The sequence below is a fragment of the Lucilia sericata genome, unplaced genomic scaffold, assembly GCF_015586225.1.
Source record: "Lucilia sericata isolate MDLA Ls3-8-SP2 unplaced genomic scaffold, ASM1558622v1 Contig000589F_arrow, whole genome shotgun sequence".
In the NCBI taxonomy this organism is placed as follows: Eukaryota; Metazoa; Arthropoda; class Insecta; order Diptera; family Calliphoridae; genus Lucilia; species Lucilia sericata.
Genome location: NW_023994596.1, coordinates 234,550 through 258,649, shown reverse-complemented (window position 1 = coordinate 258,649; position 24,100 = coordinate 234,550). Strand labels below are relative to the sequence as shown.

Sequence of the window (24,100 nt, the reverse complement as noted above, 5' to 3'; positions counted from 1 at the left end):
ATTTTGCGATAAATTTTGAATTTGAAATTATCGATGAGTTTAACTTACTTGAGTATGATCAGCAGTAATACTAAAGGTATAGTTTCCAGATTACCATATATACACGCCAGCACCCATAAAGTAAAAGCTATGGCCGATCTTAAGGGATTTTCCCATTCGAAACAAGATCTGTTAATAAAGAAAAAAATATATTTTTAAAGAACATTTTTGTGAAGTGAACTTTACTAGAACTGATCTAGAACTGAACTAGAACTGAACTAGAACTGAACTAGAACTGAACTAGAACTGAACTAGAACTGAACTAGAACTGAACTAGAACTGAACTAGAACTGAACTAGAACTGAACTAGAACTGAACTAGAACTGAACTAGAACTGAACTAGAACTGAACTAGAACTGAACTAGAACTGAACTAGAACTGAACTAGAACTGAACTAGAACTGAACTAGAACTGAACTAGAACTGAACTAGAACTGAACTAGAACTGAACTAGAACTGAACTAGAACTGAACTAGAACTGAACTAGAACTGAACTAGAACTGAACTAGAACTGAACTAGAACTGAACTAGAACTGAACTGAACTGAACTAGAACTGAACTAGAACTGAACTAGAACTGAACTAGAACTGAACTAGAACTGAACTAGAACTGAACTAGAACTGAACTAGAACTGAACTAGAAGTGAACTAGAACTGAACTAGAACTGAACTAGAACTGAGCTAGAACTGAACTAGAACTGAACTAGAACTGAGAACTGAACTAGAACTGAACTAGAACTGAACTAGAACTGAACTAGAACTGAACTAGAACTGAACTAGAACTGAACTAGAACTGAACTAGAACTGAACTAGAACTGAACTAGAACTGAACTAGAACTGAACTAGAACTGAACTAGAACTGAACTAGAACTGAACTAGAACTGAACTAGAACTGAACTAGAACTGAACTAGAACTGAACTAGAACTGAACTAGAACTGAACTAGAACTGAACTAGAACTGAACTAGAACTGAACTAGAACTGAACTAGAACTGAACTAGAACTGAACTAGAACTGAACTAGAACTGAACTAGAACTGAACTAGAACTGAACTAGAACTGAACTAGAACTGAACTAGAACTGAACTAGAACTGAACTAGAACTGAACTAGAACTGAACTAGAACTGAACTAGAACTGAACTAGAACTGAACTAGAACTGAACTAGAACTGAACTAGAACTGAACTAGAACTGAACTAGAACTGAACTAGAACTGAACTAGAACTGAACTAGAACTGAACTAGAACTGAACTAGAACTGAACTAGAACTGAACTACTGAACTAGAACTGAACTAGAACTGAACTAGAATGAACTAGAACTGAACTAGAACTGACACTAGAACTGAACTAGAACTGAACTAGAACTGAACTAGAACTGAACTAGAACTGAACTAGAACTGAACTAGAACTGAACTAGAACTGAACTAGAACTGAACTAGAACTGAACTAGAACTGAACTAGAACTGAACTAGAAACTGAACTAGAACTGAACTAGAACTGAACTAGAACTGAACTAGAACTGAACTAGAACTGAACTACTGAACTAGAACTGAACTAGACTGAACTAGAACTGAACTAGAACTGAACTAGAACTGAACTAGAACTGAACTAGACACTGAACTAGAAAACTGAACTAGAACTGAACTAGAACTGAACTAGAACTGAACTAGAACTGAACTAGAACTGAACTAGAACTGAACTAGAACTGAACTAGAACTGAACTAGAACTGAACTCGAACTGACCGAACTAGAACTGACGAGAACTGAACTAGAACTAAACTAGAACTGAACTGATTTAATTAGTTGAAAATTTAAATTTTTAGTAAAAATTATAATTTTTAATAAAAATTAAAATTTTTAGTAAAAATTAAAATTTTTAGTAAAAATCGTATTTTTAGTAAAAATCGTATTTTTAGTAAAAATCGTATTTTTTAGTGAAAATCGTATTTTTTAGTTAATGTTTAAATTTTTAGTGAAAATTGTAATTTTTAGTAACAATTGTAAACTTTAGTGTATTATTAATTTTTTGAGTTTTTATGAAATTTTATATTTTTTGTGAAATCGTGTAATTTAAGTCGACTAACTTAGTTAACTTACTGTATATATCTAGCAGCATCGAAAATATTCATTATTATATCTTTCAGTCTATTGACATTACGTAGGAATAGTTGTCTTTTAAATTTTGCCTCCTGTTGTATTAATTTCTCCTCTTTCGGCTGTAGAACTCTACACACGGCCCGTATTTCATTCCATACCACATTCATTTCTAATAAAATCTAACAAAGGAAGAAATTTATTAAGAATTATATTCGAAATATTGTTTTAATATATGCAAACCTGTGGTGACATGCCTTTGGCTCGACTGCACAGATTTTTGTCTTTTAATGTATACCACCGCTTGACACCGTTTTTAATACGCAACAGAGGTATAACAAGTTTACCCAAAAATTCTACTCTATGGTCCCGATCTTCGTCGTAAACAGTTATTTCTAATACCTGGGTTATGTCTTTGACGTTGCTGTGAGAAAAAAAATATATTATTTGATAAATATTGGTAAAATTATTTATCTTTCTAGTACTTACAAAGTAAATATTTTATTCCATGTGGGCGTTAAAGTCTTATATTCCGTTTGTGTCTGCAGTCTAGCATTGCCCAATTCTAGCACACAAAATGGATCCGATTTGCCACCTATATCCGCAGCAGCCAAACCTTGAGCACCGAAAACTTTCACCGTTAAATGACCAACATCGCGTAAATTTTGAAAACAACGATGCCAACGATAACGATTATGTAACACCTGCAGTTCACGAGGATCTTCTTTGAAAGCCTTCAAATCACTTATAGTTTCTAAAGCGGTAGTGCCACTTATGGTCAACATAAGAAACACTTCACCGGGACAGTCTTCAAAGGGTTTCCAAATACCATGTGTAGTTTCACGCTGAAAAACACTGAGATCAATGGAAGCCTTGCCATATAAAGTATTACGATTCCATAGAGAAATCTCTAAATTTTGATCTTCATCGAAGAGATGCAAATCGAATTGCTCTAGCCAGCGTTCGGTCCAAGAGGATTTACTTTTGTATTTTTCATTGCCCAGTCTGAAAGTATATTAAAAACAAAATTTTAATTTTTGCTTTAAAGTAAAAAAAGTTTTATATAAAATTTACCTAAATTTGATATGGATATCATTAAGTTTATTGCCATCTTCTCCTAAAGGTAAACCTTTGGATTTAACCAATAAAATTGTGACCACTGAACTCCAGATTTGAGACTTTAAACGTTTCGATGATTCAGCCAATTTGGAATTACGTTGGAAATGCTAAAATTATATTAGAAAACAAATAAACAATGAATCATTTAAAGTAAAAAATATGTTTCATAAATTAAAATTTATTATGTTTAACCTCACACCACTCCGTGACCTCTTCTTCTATGAGTTTTTTCCAGCACTGACGTTTGGCACGAAAACGTTTTACCAACGATTGTGCCGCTACTAACTTGCTACCATTTATATTCAAAGTATATTTCATGTTGAGTTTTATCAAATAACTATTGGACTAGGCTTAAAAATTCCGTTAACAAGTGCATACGATCAAACGTTCCAGATCGTTTGCCACGCTCTCACCACAAATCAAGTACTAAAGCTTGTTTTTAGATCTTTACAATTTTAAGTGGAAATTTAAAAACAAATACTCTCTACATTTACACAATAATTAAGTGTCTGGGGGAAAGTATGCGTGTTGTAGATACAGTATTGAGTCTCTCTCTCTCTCTACACTCTAATGAGTAATTGAGAGTGTAATTATTTTTTGCAATAAAATTAACTTTGTTGTGTGTAATCATCTTAGACATTTGAAGTCATTGTTTCATAAATTTATAAACAAAAATCTTGCAGTGGATCCACATGTAAGATCGAGGGGGATGGAACAAATATTTATAAATAAACCGATTAAGTCTGAAAATATTGGTTTCAAATCGAAAATTGACAAGTATGAGTATTATCTTCAGCTATGCCGAATTTTATATACCCACCATCAAACCTTATAACGATAAACATCTGGGTGATATTTGGAATAGGGCTTAAGTCAATCGAGCCTTTATATTGAATTTCATCGCTGTACTCGCATGTTTATTCCCGTAATTAGCGTTAAAGTAGTTTTCTGAAAGGGGCCCGAAATGGGGAGTTGGATCAGTTATGGATCGATCCTTATAAAATTTTGTAGATAGATTTTTTTCGTTCGTTTAAACCTTTTTGTGTGGAATTTCATCGCTATACTAGCATTACTGAGCCAGTAATCAGCATAAAGGTAATTTTCTAAAGGTGACTTTATATGGGGGTAAGGTCAATAATGGACCGATCCTCAAAAACTTTGTTTGAGAGATTTTGGTTCGTAAGAGACTTACTTATGTCGAATTTCATCGCTATACTCGTATATTTTATCCAGTAATGAGCGTTAAAGTAATTGTCTAGTTCATCATATGTTCTAGAACCCACAAAAGTTCATTATTATTTATTGAAAAGGATGACAATAACATTTTATGGTTAAAAAAAAACACAAGATTAAATAGTATGTTTAAGTAATGATTAGTCATTATATGGTTATTTCTACACATTAGTTGGTAATGATATTTGTTTATAATACTTTAACTAATTAGCGAAGAACAAAAAAATTACAGTAAAATACATGTAAGGTGGATTGACTTTACAGAAATTATGTATATAGGTCCCCAAGCTATACTTCTCTCTTGAGCTATTTCAAATGTTTATTTAGTGTTTTGAGCAAAAGTGAGTCATAAAAGTGTGTATATTTCCTGTATATTTTATAAAATTTTGTAATTATTACTATTCTCTTCTCTATTTGCATAAATACAAGTTTTCGACTACCATTACGTGACAGTTATTATACCCTACACCACTTTAGTGGGGAGGGTATATTGGATTTGTGCTGATGTTTGTAACGCACAATAATATTGGTCCTATACCCACCTTAAAGTATACCAATCGGCTTAGAATCATTTTCTGAGTCGATTTAGTTATGTCCGTCCGTCTGTCCGTCCGTCTGTCCGTCCGTCTGTCCGTCCGTCTGTCCGTCCGTCCGTCCATATAAACCTTGTAATCAAACTACAGGTCGCAATTTTGAAGATAATTGAATGAAATTTTGCACATGATCTTCTATTGTCCCAGGGACGAAGGCTATTGAAAATGGTTAATATCGGTCCATTATTTCACCTAGCCCCCATACAACTGAGCCCCCGAATAGGGCTTGTAAACCTTGTAATCAAACAACAGGTCGCAATTTTGAAGATAATTGAATGAAATTTGGCACATGATACTCTATTATCCCAGAGACGAAGCCTATTGAAAATGGTTAACATCGGTCCTTTTTCTCATCTAGCCCCCATACAACTGAACCCCCGAATAGGGCTTGTAAACCTTTTAATCAAACTATAGGTCGCAATTTTGAAGATAATTCATTGAAATTTGGCACATGATCTTCTATTGTCCCAGAGACAAAGCCTATTGAAATGGTTAACATCGGTCCATTTTCTCATCTAGCCCCCATACAACTGAACCCCCGAATAGGGCTTGTAAACCTTTTAATCAAACTACAGGTTGCAATTTTGAAGATAATTCAATGAAATTTGGCAGAAGATCTTTTATGGTACAGGAGACGAAGCTTATTGAAAATGGTTAACATCGGTCCATTATTTCACCTAGACCCCATACAACTGAACCCGACGAATAGGGATTTTAAGTTTATAATTATGTTTAATATACTCGTATCTCGACAAAAAGCTGCAAAACCAATTTTTATACTAGCCTTGATGACTCTCATGAATTTTATAATTATAGGGCCTCATTTGACCATAGCCCCTATACAAATCCCCCTTCAAAATTTGACTTAAATGTCCACAATTTTATTCAACAATAAATGGCTTAAGTATAATTCAAGGCAAGGTGCAATTCAACTTAAATGCTTTATTATGAAAACTAAATCACATTTTATATTTGTAACTGGTGTGGGGTATTATATGGTCGGCCTCGCCCGACTATAATTTCTTACTTGTGTTTTTATACCCTACACCACTTTAGTGGGGAGGGTATATTGGATTTGTGCTGATGTTTGTAACATACAAAAATATTCGTCCTAGACCCACCTTAAAGTATACCAATCGGCTTAGAATCGTTTTCTGAGTCGATTAAGCTATGTCCGTCCGTCCGTCTGGCTGGCTGGCTGTCCATGTAAACCTTGTGCGCAAGGTACAGGTCGCAGTTTTCAAGATAATTGGATGAAATTTGGCACGCACGTTTTATTTGACCCAAGGACGAAGCCTATTGAAAAGCCTATTGGTTAAAATCGGTCCATTATTTCACCTAGCCCCCATAGAACAGAACCCCCCGAAAAGGGCTTCTGAGCTCATAATTATGTCAAATATACAGATATATCGATAAAATACGGCACAACTAAGTTTTATAGAAGTCTTGATGACCCTGCCAAATTCCATAAAGATCGGGCCCCATTTGACCCTAGCTCCCATGCAAAGTCCCCTTCAGAAAATTACTTGAATGTCCCAAATTAACTTATAAACACAAATATCGCAATAAAATTCTGCACAATAAAATATTATGTAAATATAAATATATTCACAAAATTTTATCGGGCTTGGTCCATATTTGCCCCTAGCCCCCATATAAAGCCTCTTTCAGAAAATTAGTTTTTCATCCATAAATTGCTTAAATGTATCGGAACAAGGGAATATTGAAGATAAATGCGATATTATGAAAAATAAATCACATTTAATATTCATAACTGGTGTAGGGTATCATATGGTCGGCCACGCCCGACTATACTTTCTTACTTGTTTTTTTTTTTGCATTCAGCAATTGACAGCTGATAAAATGTTGCTGTTGTATTTTGAATTCTTGATATATGTTTACATGTTTAAACTTGTTTATTTTTCCAAACTAGTTAATTAGTTAATTACATTTACTAATTACATAAATATAAATTAACTGCAGATAATACATATGTATGTTTAATTACAATGAGCAAACATTTACTTTAAAAGTGTCTTTATTCAAATACAAATTTTTTGAACCGTTTAGTGCAAAATATCTGTTCTATTTTTTCCTTTAATAGTTACTAGCATACCCTGGGTGCTTCGCTACCCTAATCAAAATTAAATAAAGAAAAAGTACCAAAAGAGAAATAAATTCTACCTTAGTGGAAAGTACTAATAAAAATAGTACAATTTTTCTCCTTTTCGCTTAGAAATATACTTTTTTTGAGAATTAAGTTTGCAAAATGTTCCGTATTTAAATCTATTTATCACAAATAAAACTCAAACGATTCAAATCTGTATTCATTTGTTCCAGAAAAATTGTGCTTTCAAAAAGTACCAAACAATATACTCGAATTTGGTCCTATATATGCCTTAGTACTCGAATTCCAAAATAATATACCAATAGCTTATTTTGTGTGAGTAAATAAACCACTTTTTAAAATTTTATAAAAATTGACTCAATGAGTTTGAATAAAATTTAATTTCCCGTTTTTCGGTACTTTTTTGCCCAGTGAAATAGCAAGAATTTTGTTTCAATAAATATTATTGAGTTAGTCCGTAATTCAATAGAAATACTTCAATAAATCGAAAAAGTTTTCTTAATGTGCTAAAAAAGTACCAAAGTACTGCATTTTAAAAAAGTACGAAACAGGTGTCTTCTAATTTTGGGAGACATATTCAAAGTATTTACAAAAATGTTATTTTGTTTATTAGTTAAAAAGTTATAAAGTGTAATAAAAGGTACTAAAATCACCTTTGTTACACATTTTCACCCCTTAAAAGTACGAATTTCAAAAAAGTACCAGACACCCATTTGCTCATTTTTAGAGTAGATACAGATAATATAGTGTAAGATAATTAAGAAACCCTGTTTTACCCGTTTTTCCCCTTTTTTACCCCTAAATGTACCAAAAATCCCTCCTTAGTGGATCTACATAACTAAAAACACATCTACTGTCAAAATTTCGTGATTCCATGTTCAGCCGCTGGGCTGTGCGATGATGAATCAGTCAGTCAGTAACGCTACTCTTTTATATATATAGATATATAGATTATTTACGGTATAAGAATGATGTGATCATAAGTTTTGTGAATTGGTTTACGAGAATTGTAATTGCAGACCTTGTCATTTATATAAGGTTACCTTCCCAATAAATACATGCCTTGTGTTTCTATAATTATGCAATCTAATGGTGTTTAATTTACTTTTGATATTGAGAAATTTATATTAAACCTTAAGTACTTGAGTGAATCATGGGAAATTCTGTAAATTAAAATGATTTAGAATTTTATTAAAAAATAGAGAATGTAGTTTTGTAATCTACTAAAGACTCAAAAGTACCAGTCTCTAAAGTAAAAATTAAAAAGAAAGTATTTGTAATGATTTAAATTTATTAATAACTAGTTAATGTTATTATTTTCTCTCCCATTTTTTCAAACCTCGATAATTGGCGAACAGAAACACTTCAAAATCATAGCATTACTATAGATGTTACACATAATACCCCACACATTTTACGATACACAAAAATGACTTCATTAGAAAATAAATATTTTAGATTTTCCCATTAAAAGAAAACACCAACAATTTCTGGCATCACTATTTGCTAAAAGATTAAATAATTCACACATAAATATTTATTATTTACCGACTGATGACAGACTGGTATTTAAACTCAATTATTATGTATCATATACAATACACAAACATACACACTTTAACATATACAAATTCATGAAACAATCAAAAACCATAAAATATGATAAGAGATTAACAAAAGAAAATATCGGCAACAAAGAAAGGAACAAAAAAATGTCAACAGTGAAAGTTATAATGGGTTGTATCGAATCTTATATACCCACCACTAAACACTATATTCCAGAATTTGGACAAGATAATAATAGAGAATACTATAGTCAAGATTATATTCCCAAACAGATTATATATACATATATTCACGAACAATAGTACAGACTATAGACTAGACTATAGTTCAGACTATCGACCCTATTGTAGTATATACTAGACTATAGTACAAACTATAGCATTGACTAGACTATAGTATTGACTATAATATAGACTAGACTATAGTCTTGACTATAGACTAGACTGTAGTCCAGACTATAGACTAGACTGTAGTCCTGACTATATACTAGCCTATAGTCCTGACTATAGACTAGGCTATACTACTGTCTATAGACTATACTATAGTCCTGACTGTAGAGTAGACTATAGTCCTGGCTATAGACTAGATTATAGTTTTGGCTATAGACTAGACTATAGTCCTGACTATCGAATTGTACTGACTATAGATTAGACTATCGTCGTGACTATAGACTAGACTATAGTCGTGACTATAGACTAGACTATAGTCGTGACTATAGACTAGACTATAGTCTTGGCTATAGACTAGACTATAGTCCTGACTACAGTCTAGTGTATAGTCAGACTATAGTCCAGACTATACTGTAGACTATAGTCCTGGCTATAGACTAGATTATAGTTTTGGCTATAGACTAGATTATAGTCCTGACTATAGACTAGACTGTAGCCCAGACTATAGACTAGGCTGTAGCCCAGACTATAAACTAGACTGTAGCCCAGACTATATACTAGCCTATAGTCCTGACTACTAGACTATAGTCCATAGATTAGACTGTAGACCAGACCATAGACTAGACTATAGTCCTGGCTATAGACTAGGCCATAGTCCTGACTATAGACTAGACTGTAGCCCAGACTATAGACTAGACTGTAGTCCAGACTATATACTAGCCTATAGTCCTGACTGTAGACCAGGCTATACTCCTGTCTATAGACTATACTATAGTCCTGCCTATAGAGTAGACTATAGTCCTGGCTATAGACTAGATTATAGTTTTGGCTATAGACTAGATTATAGTCCTGACTATAGACTAGACTGTAGCCCAGACTATAGACTAGGCTGTAGCCCAGACTATAAACTAGACTGTAGCCCAGACTATATACTAGCCTATAGTCCTGACTACTAGACTATAGTCCTGGCTATAGACTAGACTATAGTGGCTATAGATCTGACTACAGTCTAGTCTATTGTCAGACTATAGTCCAGACTATACTGTAGACTATAGATCAGACCATAGATTAGACTATAGACCTAGACTAAAGTCCTGACTAATCCTTAGTCCTGGCTATAGACTAGACTGGACTATAGTCTTGACTATAGACTAGGCTATAGACTACTCTATAGACTAGACCATAGACTAGAGTATAGACTAGACTATAAACTAGACTGTATACTAGACTATAGACTAGACTATAGACTAGACTATAGACTAGACTAGACTTTAGACTAGACTATAGACTGGACTATAGACTATACTATAGACTAGACTATAGACTAGAATATAGACTAGACTATAGACTAGACTATAGACTAGAATATAGACTAGACTACAGACTAGAATATAGACTAGACTATAGACTAGACTATTTACCGGACTATATACTAGACTATAGAGTAGACTATAGACTAGAATATAGACAAGACTATAGACTAGACTATATCCTAGACTATAGACTAGACTATGGACTAGACTATAGACTAGACTATAGACTAGACTATGGACTAGACTATAGACTAGACTATAGACTAGTCTATGGACTAGACTATAGACTTGACTACAGACTAGACTATAGTCCTGACTATTGACTATAGCTCTGGCTGTAGCCTAGAATATGGTGCTGAATAGACTATAGTCCTGACCATAGACTGGAGTATGCTCCTGAATTTAGACTGGAGTATATATAGACTAGACTATAGTCCTGACTAAAGACTAGACTACAGTGCATACTATATACTATGCTATAGTACTGACTATAGACTAAACTATAGTCCTGACTGTAGACTTCACTATAGTCCTGACTATAGACTAGACTAAATCATCTGAGCCGATACTTTAAGGTGGGTGCAGGACCAATATCTCTGAGTGTTACAAACATCAGTCCAAACGCATAATACCCTCCCTACTATAGTGATGTAGGGTATAACAAAAGAATGAATACAATAAATATAGATAGAGGTATAAAATATTTAATATTTATGCTAAAAAAAATCATCGAATTAAACTAAAAAGTGAGGGGGAGCGCTTTAATAAATGAAAGAGGCTGATGTACAGACAAAATAAATGAATGACAATTCAAACCAGAAGATGTTGGTGTCACCAACTTGGTGATGATGCTGTTGATGTTGATGATGACAATCAACGGCAAAAATAATAAATCATTTCATTTCACTAGACAAAAACCATTTAATATTCATAGCACAAAACTTAAGTTACAGCCTGCATCTAATACAAACTAAAAACTAATTTCCGTCATTTACTTTTCAAATGCTTGAGTTGAGTTAATTTTTGACTACCAAGAGACTCTGTGTGATGGGAAATTTCACTTCCAGAGTTGAAAAAATGAAAGGAAACCCCAAGAACAATAAAACAAACATAAATACTTATATTTTTGTTGTCAACTTACACTTACCATTTCCTTATCCTCTTGTGAACGTGGCCATAATGTTAAGTTAATTAATATTTCGCCCATTTGTCGTTCTGGATGATTGATATCATTCAATGTCAAATTAATATCCTCCGCTTTACCCAATTCCAATTGTGTTAAATCAATTTTTGCTGAACCCATGAAATCATCCTGTAAACCCCAATCGTAATCAAAGACCTATAAGTGGGCATTGTTAAGGGAGAAAGAAAAAATTAATTAGTTAATCAATTTATATAATTAAGTAAATAAATCGAGGTTGTTTAAGTAGTTCATTAGTTATATGTATTGAAATGAGCTTTGTTAAATGGTGTTTAATAACAAAATATAGAATTTAATTGTTTAGCGAATGTTGTTAAACAGTTTAGATTGTAATTTTTTTTAAATACATATTTAAAACCTCTTATTAAAGTGACTGGACTATAGACTAGACCATAGACTAGACTATAGACTAGACTGTAGACTAGACTATAGATTAGACTATAGATTAGACTATAGACTAGACTATAGACTAGACTATAGACTAGACTATAGACTAGACTATAGACTAGACTATAGACTAGACTATAGACTAGACTATAGACTAGACTATAGACTAGACTATAGACTAGACTATAGACTAGACTATAGACTAGACTATAGACTAGACTATAGACTAGACTATAGACTAGACTATAGACTAGACTATAGACTAGACTATAGACAAGACTATAGACTAGACTATAGACTAGACTATAGTCTATTCTGTATATAAATAGTAAATAGTATAGTATAGTCTATAGACTATAGACTAGACTATAGACTAGACTATAGACTAGACTATAGACTAGACTATAGACTAGACTATAGACTAGACTATAGACTAGACTATAGACTAGACTATAGACTAGACTATAGACTATAGACTAGACTATAGACTATAGACTAGACTATAGACTAGACTATAGACTAGACTATAGACTAGACTATAGACTAGACTATAGACCAGACTATAGACTAGACTATAGACTAGACTATAGACTAGACTATAGACCAGACTATAGACTAGACTATAGACTAGACTATAGACTAGAATATAGACTAGACTATAGACTAGACTAAGACTAGACTATAGACTAGACAATAGACTAGACTATAGACTAGACTATAGACTAGACTATAGACTAGACTATAGACTAGACTATAGACTAGACTATAGACTAGACTATAGACTAGACTATAGACTAGACTAGACTATAGACTAGACTATAGACTAGACTATAGACTATACTATAGACTAGACTATAGACTAGACTATAGACTAGACTATAGACTAGACTATAGACTAGACTATAGACTAGACTATAGACTAGACTATAGACTAGACTATAGACTAGACGATGACTAGACTATAGACATAGACTATAGACTAGACTATAGACGAGACTATAGACTAGACTATAGACTAGACTATAGACTAGACATTAGACTAGACTATAGACTAGACTATAGACTAGACTATAGGGACTAGACTATAGACCTAGACTATATAACTAGACTATAGACTAGACTATAGACTAGACTATAGACTAGACTATAGACTAGACTATAGACTAGACTATAGACTAGACTATAGACTAGACCTATAGACTAGACTATAGACTAGACTATAGACTACTATGACTAGACTATAGACTAGACTATAGACTAAGACTATAGACTAGACTATACCAGACCTATGACTAGCTAAGACTAGACTATAGACTAGACTATAGACTAGACTATAGACTAGACTAGACTAGACTATAGACTAGACTATAGACTAGACTATAGACCTAGGACTATAGACTAGAATATAGACTAGGAATATAGACTAGACTATGGAATATAGACCTAGACTATAGAATGGAATACTAGAATATGACCATATAGAAACTAATCTGAGCCTAGACGATAGACTAGACTATAGGCTAGAATGTAGACCTATACTATAGGGTATACTATGACTAGACTATATCTAGTTCGTAGATTTTCTGTAGTCAAGCCTAGTCTGTAGTCTCCACTAAACTGTTGGCTACACTATACATATACTAATCCTTTGTCGTTCTCGTCAGAACATGTCTTGTCCAAATGTAGACAAATGATTAAGGGTTTCTAAACTAGTTAAATAGTTTTACCTCTGGGCAAAATGACCAATGAATTCAAAGTAATGTTGTCGTATACTCTCTCAGCCATGTCACTTGAAGTTAATGTCGTTATGTACTAAACCTCTTGGAACATGTTTAATTTATTGCCTTTACCTTTCAATTTGTGATTCAATAAATAGTAGATAGTTTATAACTATCCTGCAGTTCAAAAGTTAACATTATTTTCATTGTTTTAAGCTAAGTAAGATTTTTCTGAAAATAAACTAAATAAACATTATAAATGTTTATAGAGGTGTTAACTAGCAGTTAGTTCTAAGGCCTGCAGGGTAGAGTAAAGAATTTATTGCACATTTTACTAAGTTCAACTTTTCTCACTGTCTACAGAATATATGTTGTGTATATAAACAGTAAAGATTCAGCATAAACTTTTGTAACATTAAACGTATAATATTTTGATTAAAACAAAAAGGAAGTGTTGCCGATCAAGCCCCATTATATGATTTATACTCTTAATGACATTAACTTTTTTGTCAGAATTAGAACTTGTGTTAGGTCTATGGCCAATTGTGGATTGATCATTGCAAAATCTTATAAATGATTTCCTCGCATATTAAATTTATTTGTATTAAGTTTTTTCCCAAACGTTGTATATTTGAAGTGTATTTCGGAAGTGGGCCTATGAGACCAACAATAGACAGATCGCGATATGAATTGGTAAAAACTTTCTGTTGTTAATGCTGAATTCCATCTCAATACTAATTTTTTAAAAGCTTCTTATAGTTTTTAGTGTTTTTTGGAAGTTCTTATTATATGGAGATTATGGCTAACTATAGGCCAATTCCATGGGAACACCCAAAGTACTACTTTTTATACTCACCATCGAAAAAGATGGGGGGTATATTGATTTTGTCATTCCGTTTGTAACACATCGAAATATTGGTCATAGACCCACTAAAGTATATATATTCTTGGTCCTCATTAAATTCTAAGACGATTTAGCCATGTCTGTCCGTCTGTCTGTCTGTTGAAAGCACGATAGAGTCCGAATGGAAAGAGCTAGAGGGTTGAAATTTCACATAAATATTTCTTATAGGTAAGGTTTGTTTGGTATTGAAAATGGGCAATATCGGTCCACGTTTTCGGATAGCCCCCATACAAGTGACCCCTCGAAATGCAGCTTTAACAGCCATAACATGTTTAAAAATACGAATATAGCGATGAAATTCGACATAAGTAAGTTTCTTAAGATCCAAAATCACTATGCAAAATTTTATGAGGATCGGTCCATAATTGACCCTACCCCCATATAAGGTCCCTTTCAGAAAATGACTTTAACGCTCATTACTGGCTTAAAAATACTAGTATATAGATGAAATTCGACATAAGTAACTTTCATACGAGTCAAAATCTATCTAAAAAATTTTACGAGGATAGGTCCATGATTGACCCTACCCCCCTATATAAGGTCCCCTTCAGAAAATGACTACAACGCTCATTAATGGTTTAAAAATACGAGTGTAGCGATGAAATTCGACACAAATAAATTTAATACGAACCAAATTCTGTCTACCAAATTTTATGAGGATCGACCCATAATTGACCCTACCCCCCTATATAAGGTCCCCTTCAGAAAATTACTTTAACGCTTATAACTGGCCTAAATGTACGAGTAAATAGATGAAATTCGACATAAGTAAGTTTCATTCGAGTCAAACGAGGTGTGATGGTGGGTATATAAGATTCGGCATAGCCGAATATAACACTCTAATTTGTTCCAATCGGTCTTATTCGGTACTTATTACATTCTAAAACGACCTACTCAAACTGATAAAGTTTGTTTGATTTTAAAAATGGGCTATATTGGTCCAAAAATTTTCATAGCCCCCATACAAATGTCTCCATCGTATAATAGCATTCTAATTTTAAGCCTCTTGTTATAAATAACTGGGTGTTAGCACAGCCTAACATAATGCTCTTGTATACTTTAATAATTTAGTTGACCTTTTTCCCATTGTCATCTTGGGAATGGAGGCAAGTTGAACAACAACTACTTATTGCCGACATCAAAGACATTTATTGTTGGCCATTAATTATGTTCATTTGAGTGTTTATTATTGTGGGACATTTGTAGTTTTTTTTTAACATAACAAAACAAATTATTTGTTGTAAGCAATAAAAGAGAAAAATGTTTCTGTCAAAAAGAAATCTACTTTCCCCACCCAACCTCCTTAAAACACAGACAAATGTTTTAATTTTCTTTTCAAGAACCCAACAGAAAAAAAACATTTGTAATTAAGTGGACCAAATCATATTAAATATTTTTCTTCAAATTACAATTCTTTTGTTGATTAAGCACGACACGACAAACTTACCTTTACTACAACTGGCTCAAAGGGATCTTCTATGGGCACCACAAATACTTCATCCCACACAGGATTTAAATCTCGATGTATTGTACGTGATTTGTGCAATAGTCTGCCACCCATTTTAAATTTAACATAAGGATCACTTAAACCTACACAAATAAAATGCAAATAGAAAGTTTTACACATTTTTCTCATTATCAACTGTTTCTTTTGCAAAAAGACTTTATTAACGAACCATTTTTGTCCATGGCCACTAAATCACTGCCACTCTTGAGATGAACACGTAATTGAAAAAAGACGTATTGACGTAATTGCGCCTCCTTTTTGCGGCGCATTTCATCAGCCTGTCGCACAAAGGAAAATACAAAAAAAAAAATTAAATTATATTCTTTAATTTACAGAATTAAGACTAAACACACACACCTGCAGTTGTTCCAGTTGCATAGAGGTCACTTGACAATCTGAACCTATGGCACCATTTTCGGGATCCTCATCTATACGCCCCTCCATAGAGCCACCAAATCTTTGTATCACTTGAGCCATTTTAGCGGTGGCCTTAAATTCTTTGGCCAACGGTGAACCACCTATAGTTTTCGAACGATGTCGCGGACTCTGAGTAACCGAACTACTCTCCGAACTGTAATCGGCTGCATAGTCAGTACTCTCTTCGAGAAAATCACTAGGTGATTTACGGCCTACACGATCTTTACTTTTAGCCCGACCCCAACGATGTTTGAGATTATTAAAAAAGCCATGAGTCTTTTGAAATACGCCCGAACCAGAGCTACCACTCGTGTGTGGAGCTGCAGCACTTTTAGCTCGTTTTGGTGAGACCTGTGGTGATTCCTGACGACCATTCAATTCGGAAGCCGATTTACTTAAATGCTGTCCTAATCTTTGGCGTGACTGTGGTGAACCGTGTGGCGAGGCGGAGGGTGTTACATTGATGGATTCTTTGCTAGCGAATTCCTGACGTCTATATTCGGCACGATATTCATCGCTTAGCAGAACTTCGTCGCTGTAGTGGATGCGAGCTGGAAGGAGAGGGAATATGATTAAAAAGTTAAATATTTGTGTAATTTTCAAATTTTCTTTTAATGTTTGTGCCGGAGTTTTTAAAAGTGATTCAAAAAAAGTCAATTTAAGCTTAGAAATAAACCCTTATTCTAATAAAGTGAAACTTAGACCAGAAAGGTACCAAAGAGAGAAAAGCGGATAAATTTCTTTCCATCTGATCTGTTAACTATTTATAAACTACCCAAAACTGAACACTGCACTCACGTATGGTGTCTGAATGTATGACAACAATATTCCTACACTGACAGTATGTGGAATAAGGCCCCAATAAAGGTTCATCCTGAAACTTCCTGATGTAATCAGTTGTATTACTTATTTATGGGTCATAGCCTTAGTGTGGTGCAGAAGAAGGAAATATATTGGGGGTAAGTTAGTTAGTTAATTAGTAGTTAGTTAGTTAGCTAGTTAGTTAGTAGTTAGTTAGTTAGTTAGTTAGTTAGTTATTAGTTAGTTAGTTAGTTGTAGTTAGTTAGTTAGTTAGTTTAGTTAGTTAGTTAGTTAGTTAGTTAGTTTAGTTAGTTCGTTAGTTAGTTAGTCGTAGTTAGTAGTAGTTAGTTAGTAGCTAGTAGTGTTAGTTAGTATTAGTTAGTTAGTTCGTAGTAGTTAGTTAGTTAGTTAGTAGTAGTTAGTAGTTAGTTAGTTAGTTAGTTAGTTAGTTAGTTAGTTAGTTAGTTAGTTAGTTAGTTAGTTAGTTAGTTAGTTAGTTAGTTAGTTAGTTAGTAGTTAGTTAGTTAGTTAGGTTAGTTAGTTAGTTAGTTAGTAGTTAGTTAGTTAGTAGTAGTTAATAGTTAGTTAGTTAGTTAGTTAGTTAGTTAGTTAGTTAGTTAGTAGTTAGTTAGTTAGTTAGTTAGTTAGTTAGTTAGTTAGTAGTTAGTTAGTTAGTTAGTTAGTTAGTTAGTTTAGTTAGTTAGTTAGTTAGTTAGTAGTTAGTTAGTTAGTTAGTTAGTTCGTAGTTAGTTAGTTAGTTAGTTAGTTAGTTAGTTAGTTAGTTAGTTAGTTAGTTAGTTAGTTAGTTAGTTAGTTAGTTAGTTAGTTAGTTAGTTAGTTAGTTAGTTAGTTAGTTAGTTAGTTAGTAGTTAGTAGTTAGTTAGTTAGTTAGTAGTTAGTTAGTTAGTTAGTTAGTTAGTTTAGTTAGTTAGTTAGTTAGTTAGTTAGTTAGTTAGTTAGTTAGTTAGTTAGTTAGTTAGTTAGTTAGTTAGTTAGTTAGTTAGTTAGTTAGTTAGTTAGTTAGTTAGTTAGTTAGTTAGTTAGTTAGTTAGTTAGTTAGTTAGTAGTTAGTTAGTTAGTTAGTTAGTTAGTTAGTTAGTAGTTAGTTAGTTAGTTAGTTAGTAGTTAGTTAGTTAGTTAGTTAGTTAGTTAGTAGTTAGTTAGTTAGTTAGTTAGTTAGTTAGTTAGTTAGTTAGTTAGTTAGTTAGTAGTTAGTTAGTTAGTTAGTTAGTTAGTTAGTTAGTTAGTAGTTAGTTAGTTAGTTAGTTAGTTCGTTAGTTAGTTAGTTAGTTAGTTAGTTAGTTAGTTAGTTAGTTAGTTAGTTAGTTAGTTAGTTAGTTAGTTAGTTAGTGTTAGTTAGTAGTTAGTTAGTTAGTTAGTTAGTTAGTTAGTGTTAGTTAGTTAGTTAGTTAGTTAGTTAGTTAGTTAGTTAGTTAGTAGTTAGTTAGTTAGTTAGTTAGTTAGTTAGTTAGTTAGTTAGTTAGTGTAGTTAGTTAGTAGTTAGTTAGTTAGTTAGTTAGTTAGTTAGTAGTTAGTTAGTTAGTTAGTTAGTTAGTTAGTTAGTTAGTTAGTTAGTTAGTTAGTTAGTAGTTAGTTAGTTAGTTAGTAGTTAGTTAGTTAGTTAGTTAGTTAGTTAGTTAGTTAGTTAGTAGTTAGTTAGTTAGTTAGTTAGTTAGTTAGTAGTTAGTAGTTAGTTAGTTAGTAGTAGTTAGTTAGTTGTAGTAGTAGTTCGTTAGTTAGTTAGTAGTAGTTAGTTAGTTAGTTAGTAGTTAGTTAGTAGTTAGTTAGTTAGTTAGTTAGTTAGTTAGTTAGTAGTTAGTTAGTTAGTAGTTAGTTAGTTAGTTAGTAGTTAGGTTAGTTAGTTAGTAGTTAGTTAGTAGTTAGTTAGTTAGTTAGTAGTTTAGTAGTAGTTAGTAGTTAGTTAGTTAGTTAGTTAGTTAGTAGTTAGTTAGTTAGTTAGTTAGTTAGTTAGTAGTAGTTAGTAGTTAGTTAGTATTAGTTAGTTAGTTAGTAGTTAGTTAGTAGTAGTTAGTTAGTAGTTAGTTAGTTAGTAGTTAGTTAGTAGTAGTTAGTTAGTTAGTTAGTTAGTTAGTTAGTTAGTTAGTTAGTTAGTTAGTAGTAGTAGTAGTTAGTTAGTTAGTTAGTAGTTAGTTAGTTAGTTTACAATTTACACTCCTGCCGCAGAACCAAAATCACTACATCTTACTTTTATGAGGATCAGTGTATAACTGATTTCTTGGACATTTTGTACATATCGATCTTGGTACTTTTTGAACTCTTTTTTGGTACACTTCATATTCATTGATCTAAATTATCTGTATCATCATTGAATGACTAAAACCCCCATCGTAATAAATTTCATTTAAGTTCAAATTAGACAATATTTATTTCAGTTAAAATTACAAGAAACGTTTTAAAAACCACTTGAATCCTTAAAACATTTGATACGAGCACCCCAAGCAATTGCTCGTTGACTGTTTCCTTTATAGTGAAAAAGCAACAATAGCAAAAATATATTATCATGCTAAATATATGCCATAGAATTCAGACAATAAAACCGGAGACAGTGGCAGTGAAAGTAAAAGTATAATAAGAACATTCTACCACGGTGCGCTTGACATGTGTAATTAAAGTCTGCCATTACACAGCAATGACAACAAATTAAGTTGTTCAAAAAGAAATTTACAAAGTAAACAGATGGAATTTCTTTATTAAATAATTTCATCTAAAATGTGTATCTAAGAATTGCAAAAAAAAGTTATAAGAAAAAAGTTCATTATTTTGTAACGTTTAACCTTTTTGTAAATGTGCAAACAATATAGAAATATGATTTTCTTTGCTTTTATTTTTACCAGACATTGAAGTAAATATTTAAATAATGTTTATTTAGGTACTTTTTAAGAAAATATGCATATTTATGATTTTAATTTACAAGAAAAAGGTTAAATGTGACATTTAGGAATGTTGTTGCCCCGAGTTTATTTTCGAGAGAGCGATAAAGATTTTTTTCTGCGGACTGAAGTCAGAATAATTTTCTAAATCGATTTAGCAGCCTAGATTTTTAATACAAAATTTAATCTCTCATAACTATGCCAACATATGAAACTGTGGCGTATATTTAAGACATGTCAGTGTGTCCTTCGAGAGGACCCTTAATGTTACAAATATTCACATAATTTTTTTTATTTTAGTTTTTTTTGTGCACACGCTCTCTTTACAAAAACACTTGTCATTTTAATAATCATAAATGTCATGATAATATGTCGTCACTACATTGTAAAACTGCAAATACAAGTGCTGACAATGTAAAAACATGATTTCTTTATGGACCACTTAAATGTTTATGAAACCATAATAAAAAAAAAACATTAAAAATATGCAAAAGTTTTAAGATGTGACTTTGTAATGCTAAGATTCTGTCACAATGTTACTACACATATTGGACACCAGATCGCATAACCGAAACTGAAAGTGTCGGGAATTGTGAAACATTGATCGTGGCTAAGCGAAACAGTAGAGCAAACCTATGCGAGAGCTTGTTGTTAAATTGATAGCTCTAAGCTGATACACAAAACGGGTCTGGGGATCTGAATGTAAAGTCCAAAAACCGAAATATACTACCTACATAATTACAATACTAGCCTACTACTTAGCAGAAGCCCGTGCTATCACGGAATGTGTAAAATTCATTGGATTGAATACGACGAAAATGGGTTAATCTTCAACTGCCAGAACGCTAGAAGGCCCCAATTAGCTGATAAGTTTAAATCTAAGATCGTATTGGACTAAATACTCTTTAAGTGGTAACAAATCGAAATATTTATCTAAGACCCATAAAAGTATATAAATATATATTCTGGATCCTTATTAAACTGTAAGACGATCTAGCCATCCGTCCGTCTATCTGTCCGTCTGTATGTCTATTGAAAACACGATAGAGTCCAAATAAAAGTAGTTAGCGAGCTGAAATTTTACAGATAAATTAAATTCTTTGCGTCTCTAATAATGTGTAAGATAAACCAGAAAATCAGTTTTACCCGTTATTCCCTTTTTATATCCTACTTACACCACTTTAGTTTAGGGAGGGTACATTGGGTTTGTACTGATCTTTGTAACGCATAATAATATTGGTCCTATACCCACCTTAAAGTATAGCATTCAGCTTAGAATCATTTTCTGAGTCGATTTAGCTATGTCCGCTTGTCCGTCCATGTAAACTCTGTAATCAAACCTCTGGTCGCAATTTTGAAGATTTCAGGGACGAAGCGTATTAAAAATGGTTTTGATCGATTCATTATTTCACCTAGCCCTCATACAACTGAACCCCCGATAAGGACTTGTAAACCTTGTAATCAAACTACAGGTCGCAATTTCGAAGATAATTCAATAAAATTTGACACATGATTCCAGGGACGAAGCCTATTGAAAATGATTAACATCAGTTCATTATTTCACTTAGCCCCCATATAACTGAACCCTCCGAATAGCGCTTTTAAGTTCATAGTTATGTTTAATATGCTAGTATCTCGACAAAAAGCTGCAAAACCAAGTTATATACTAGCCTTGATGACCCTGATGAATTTTCCGATGATAGCCCCTATAGAAAGCCCCCTTTAAAATATGACTTAAATGTAAAAAATTTTATTCAGTCATGAGTAGTTTAAGTATATCTGAGGCAAGGTTTAATTCAACTTAAATACTTTATTATGAACACTATATCACATTTTATTTTATAACTGACTAGCTATACCCAGTGTGCTTTGCCACTCAAATTATTGCAAGTTCGCCAATTTTTCATATGGGAGGTGCCGCTCCCCCCATTGATAGTCCGCCAATTTATTACCCAAAATATTTACATGGATGCTAAAGTTCTTCGTGCAATATTTGAAGCTTTTAACTCTAATAGTTTCCAAGATAAACGAATTTGTGTATTTAATTAATGTGGGAGGTACCACGCCCTCTGCTGCTAGTCCGCCCAATTTTTATTCTAACTAATCATATTGAGACTTATGTGACTCCGACCAAATTTGAGGGCTATAACTGTTACATTTTCCGAGATATAATGATTTAATATTTTTTTAATATGGATGGAGCCACGCCCACTATAGTCATTCCGCCCATTTTGTCTAAAAATTTTCTTATGGATGTCAAAGTTGTCTGTGCAAAATTTTAGGACTCTAATTGTACCAGTTTCCGAGATATATGTAGTAGCCTATATATAGTTCCTTCCAGATATACAGGAAGGTACTGTTAAAATTTGAAGAAAATCGTTGCAGACGTTTAGCCGTCTATAGACTTCAAACAAACAAAAAAACCCACAAACAAATAAACACACATTAATTTTTATATATATAGATGTAGGGTATTATATGGTCGGCCTCGCCCGACTATAATTTCTTACTTGTTTATCTTTAATTTGAATTACGAAAAGAATCCTCCTTATTTGATCTACACAACCGAAAATACAGCTACCGTTTGGGTTTGGCAAACTACTGACAATTAATTTAAACTAGTATTGAATCAGCTTATACTCTTATAGAGTATAAACCAGGTATCGGCAGAGAGTAACAAATGAACTCTTTGGCTGATTATGTGAGCTCACTCTTAGTTGAAATCTTTGCCTATCTCCTTCATAAACAAAAAATTTGTTTAGAATTTTAAGGAAATTACCAAAAACGTGCATAAAATATAATCACAGTTTATGATCTGAATATATTATGCACGCAATTACAGTTATTTTAAATGTACTCCAGAAATACATACATATATACATACATACGTATGTATGTCATATGACACACATATCATTTCAAGCTAAAAAATTGTCTCTTGCTCCTGTTAAATTCACATTATGACCTTCACCGTTTCAAAGCACTTGACTTGATTCCTTTTTATGCATTTTTATTCGTGCTAGTAGAAGCATCATCATCATCTATCTGTTTTATGATTATATCATTTCTTTACTCGCACATTCCTACAGACACGACAATAACGTTTACGATATAATTTTATTAAAACCATTTTCTTGTGTTTTACATGATTTTGAATGGTTAAACAAAAAGTACACTTTAATAAGAACAAAATGCCTCTGTAAACTTTAAAGGTATGTTGGCATATTGAGCAAATATTTGATGAAATACGAGTGAACAAAAAAACTTTAATTTCTTATTTATTTATATGAAGGGGGAAGTTATTTTGAAAAAAAAAAAAAATATTTTTTTAATTAATATGTATGGTGTTCTCTCAAATATTTGTTAAATGTGAACGTTTTGTTTAAATTTGTGCGTTTACATGTGCTGTGTGCGTGAGTTTTTCATTAATAATTAAATTATTGAAGTGCAAGTGTTTTGGAGTGCGGGTATATAATTATACCTTTTTTAGTGTTAATTACCTGGGTAAACCTTTTTAAATTTAAAACACTTTTTAATATCAAATTTATGTTGAATTTTGTGTATTTTAATTTTATTTGTAACTTTTTTAGTTATATCCATTGAATGAGTAAATTAGGGGAAGGATTCCCCACATCATTTAAGAGTAAATAAGTAAAATTAGGTCATGTTTTACTGTAACTTTCAGGGGACTCACATACCTAAAGCTTATAATATATAGGACTAAAGGAAAATACTTAAATCAACAAAATATATTTGACAATTGATTGGTACACCTTCAGATCAAAAATCCAAATCCAAACATCT

The 24,100-nt window shown here is 32.5% G+C and overlaps 1 protein-coding gene across 8 annotated transcripts in view; it reads right to left on the bottom strand.

Annotated features, from left to right (window-relative positions):
- LOC119606473 (multiple C2 and transmembrane domain-containing protein) overlaps nt 1-24,100 on the bottom strand; it is a 71,145-nt gene that overhangs the window by 4,811 nt on the left and 42,234 nt on the right. For 5 of the 8 annotated variants that reach the window (XM_037959990.1, XM_037959988.1, XM_037959989.1 and 2 more), the window contains exons 3-11: nt 16,545-17,155; nt 16,357-16,465; nt 16,128-16,270; nt 11,612-11,809; nt 3,204-3,355; nt 2,619-3,134; nt 2,373-2,553; nt 2,133-2,311; nt 49-168 (exon numbers count right to left, since the gene is read on the bottom strand). In XM_037959990.1, the coding sequence (XP_037815918.1) occupies nt 49-168; nt 2,133-2,311; nt 2,373-2,553; nt 2,619-3,134; nt 3,204-3,355; nt 11,612-11,809; nt 16,128-16,270; nt 16,357-16,465; nt 16,545-17,155 (2,209 nt within the window). Of the gene's footprint in view, nt 1-48; nt 169-2,132; nt 2,312-2,372; nt 2,554-2,618; nt 3,135-3,203; nt 3,356-3,440; nt 3,677-11,611; nt 11,810-16,127; nt 16,271-16,356; nt 16,466-16,544; nt 17,156-23,796; nt 23,817-24,100 lie in introns of those variants that run through there. The other 3 variants (XM_037959995.1, XM_037959994.1, XM_037959996.1) reach the window with 3 other exon arrangements.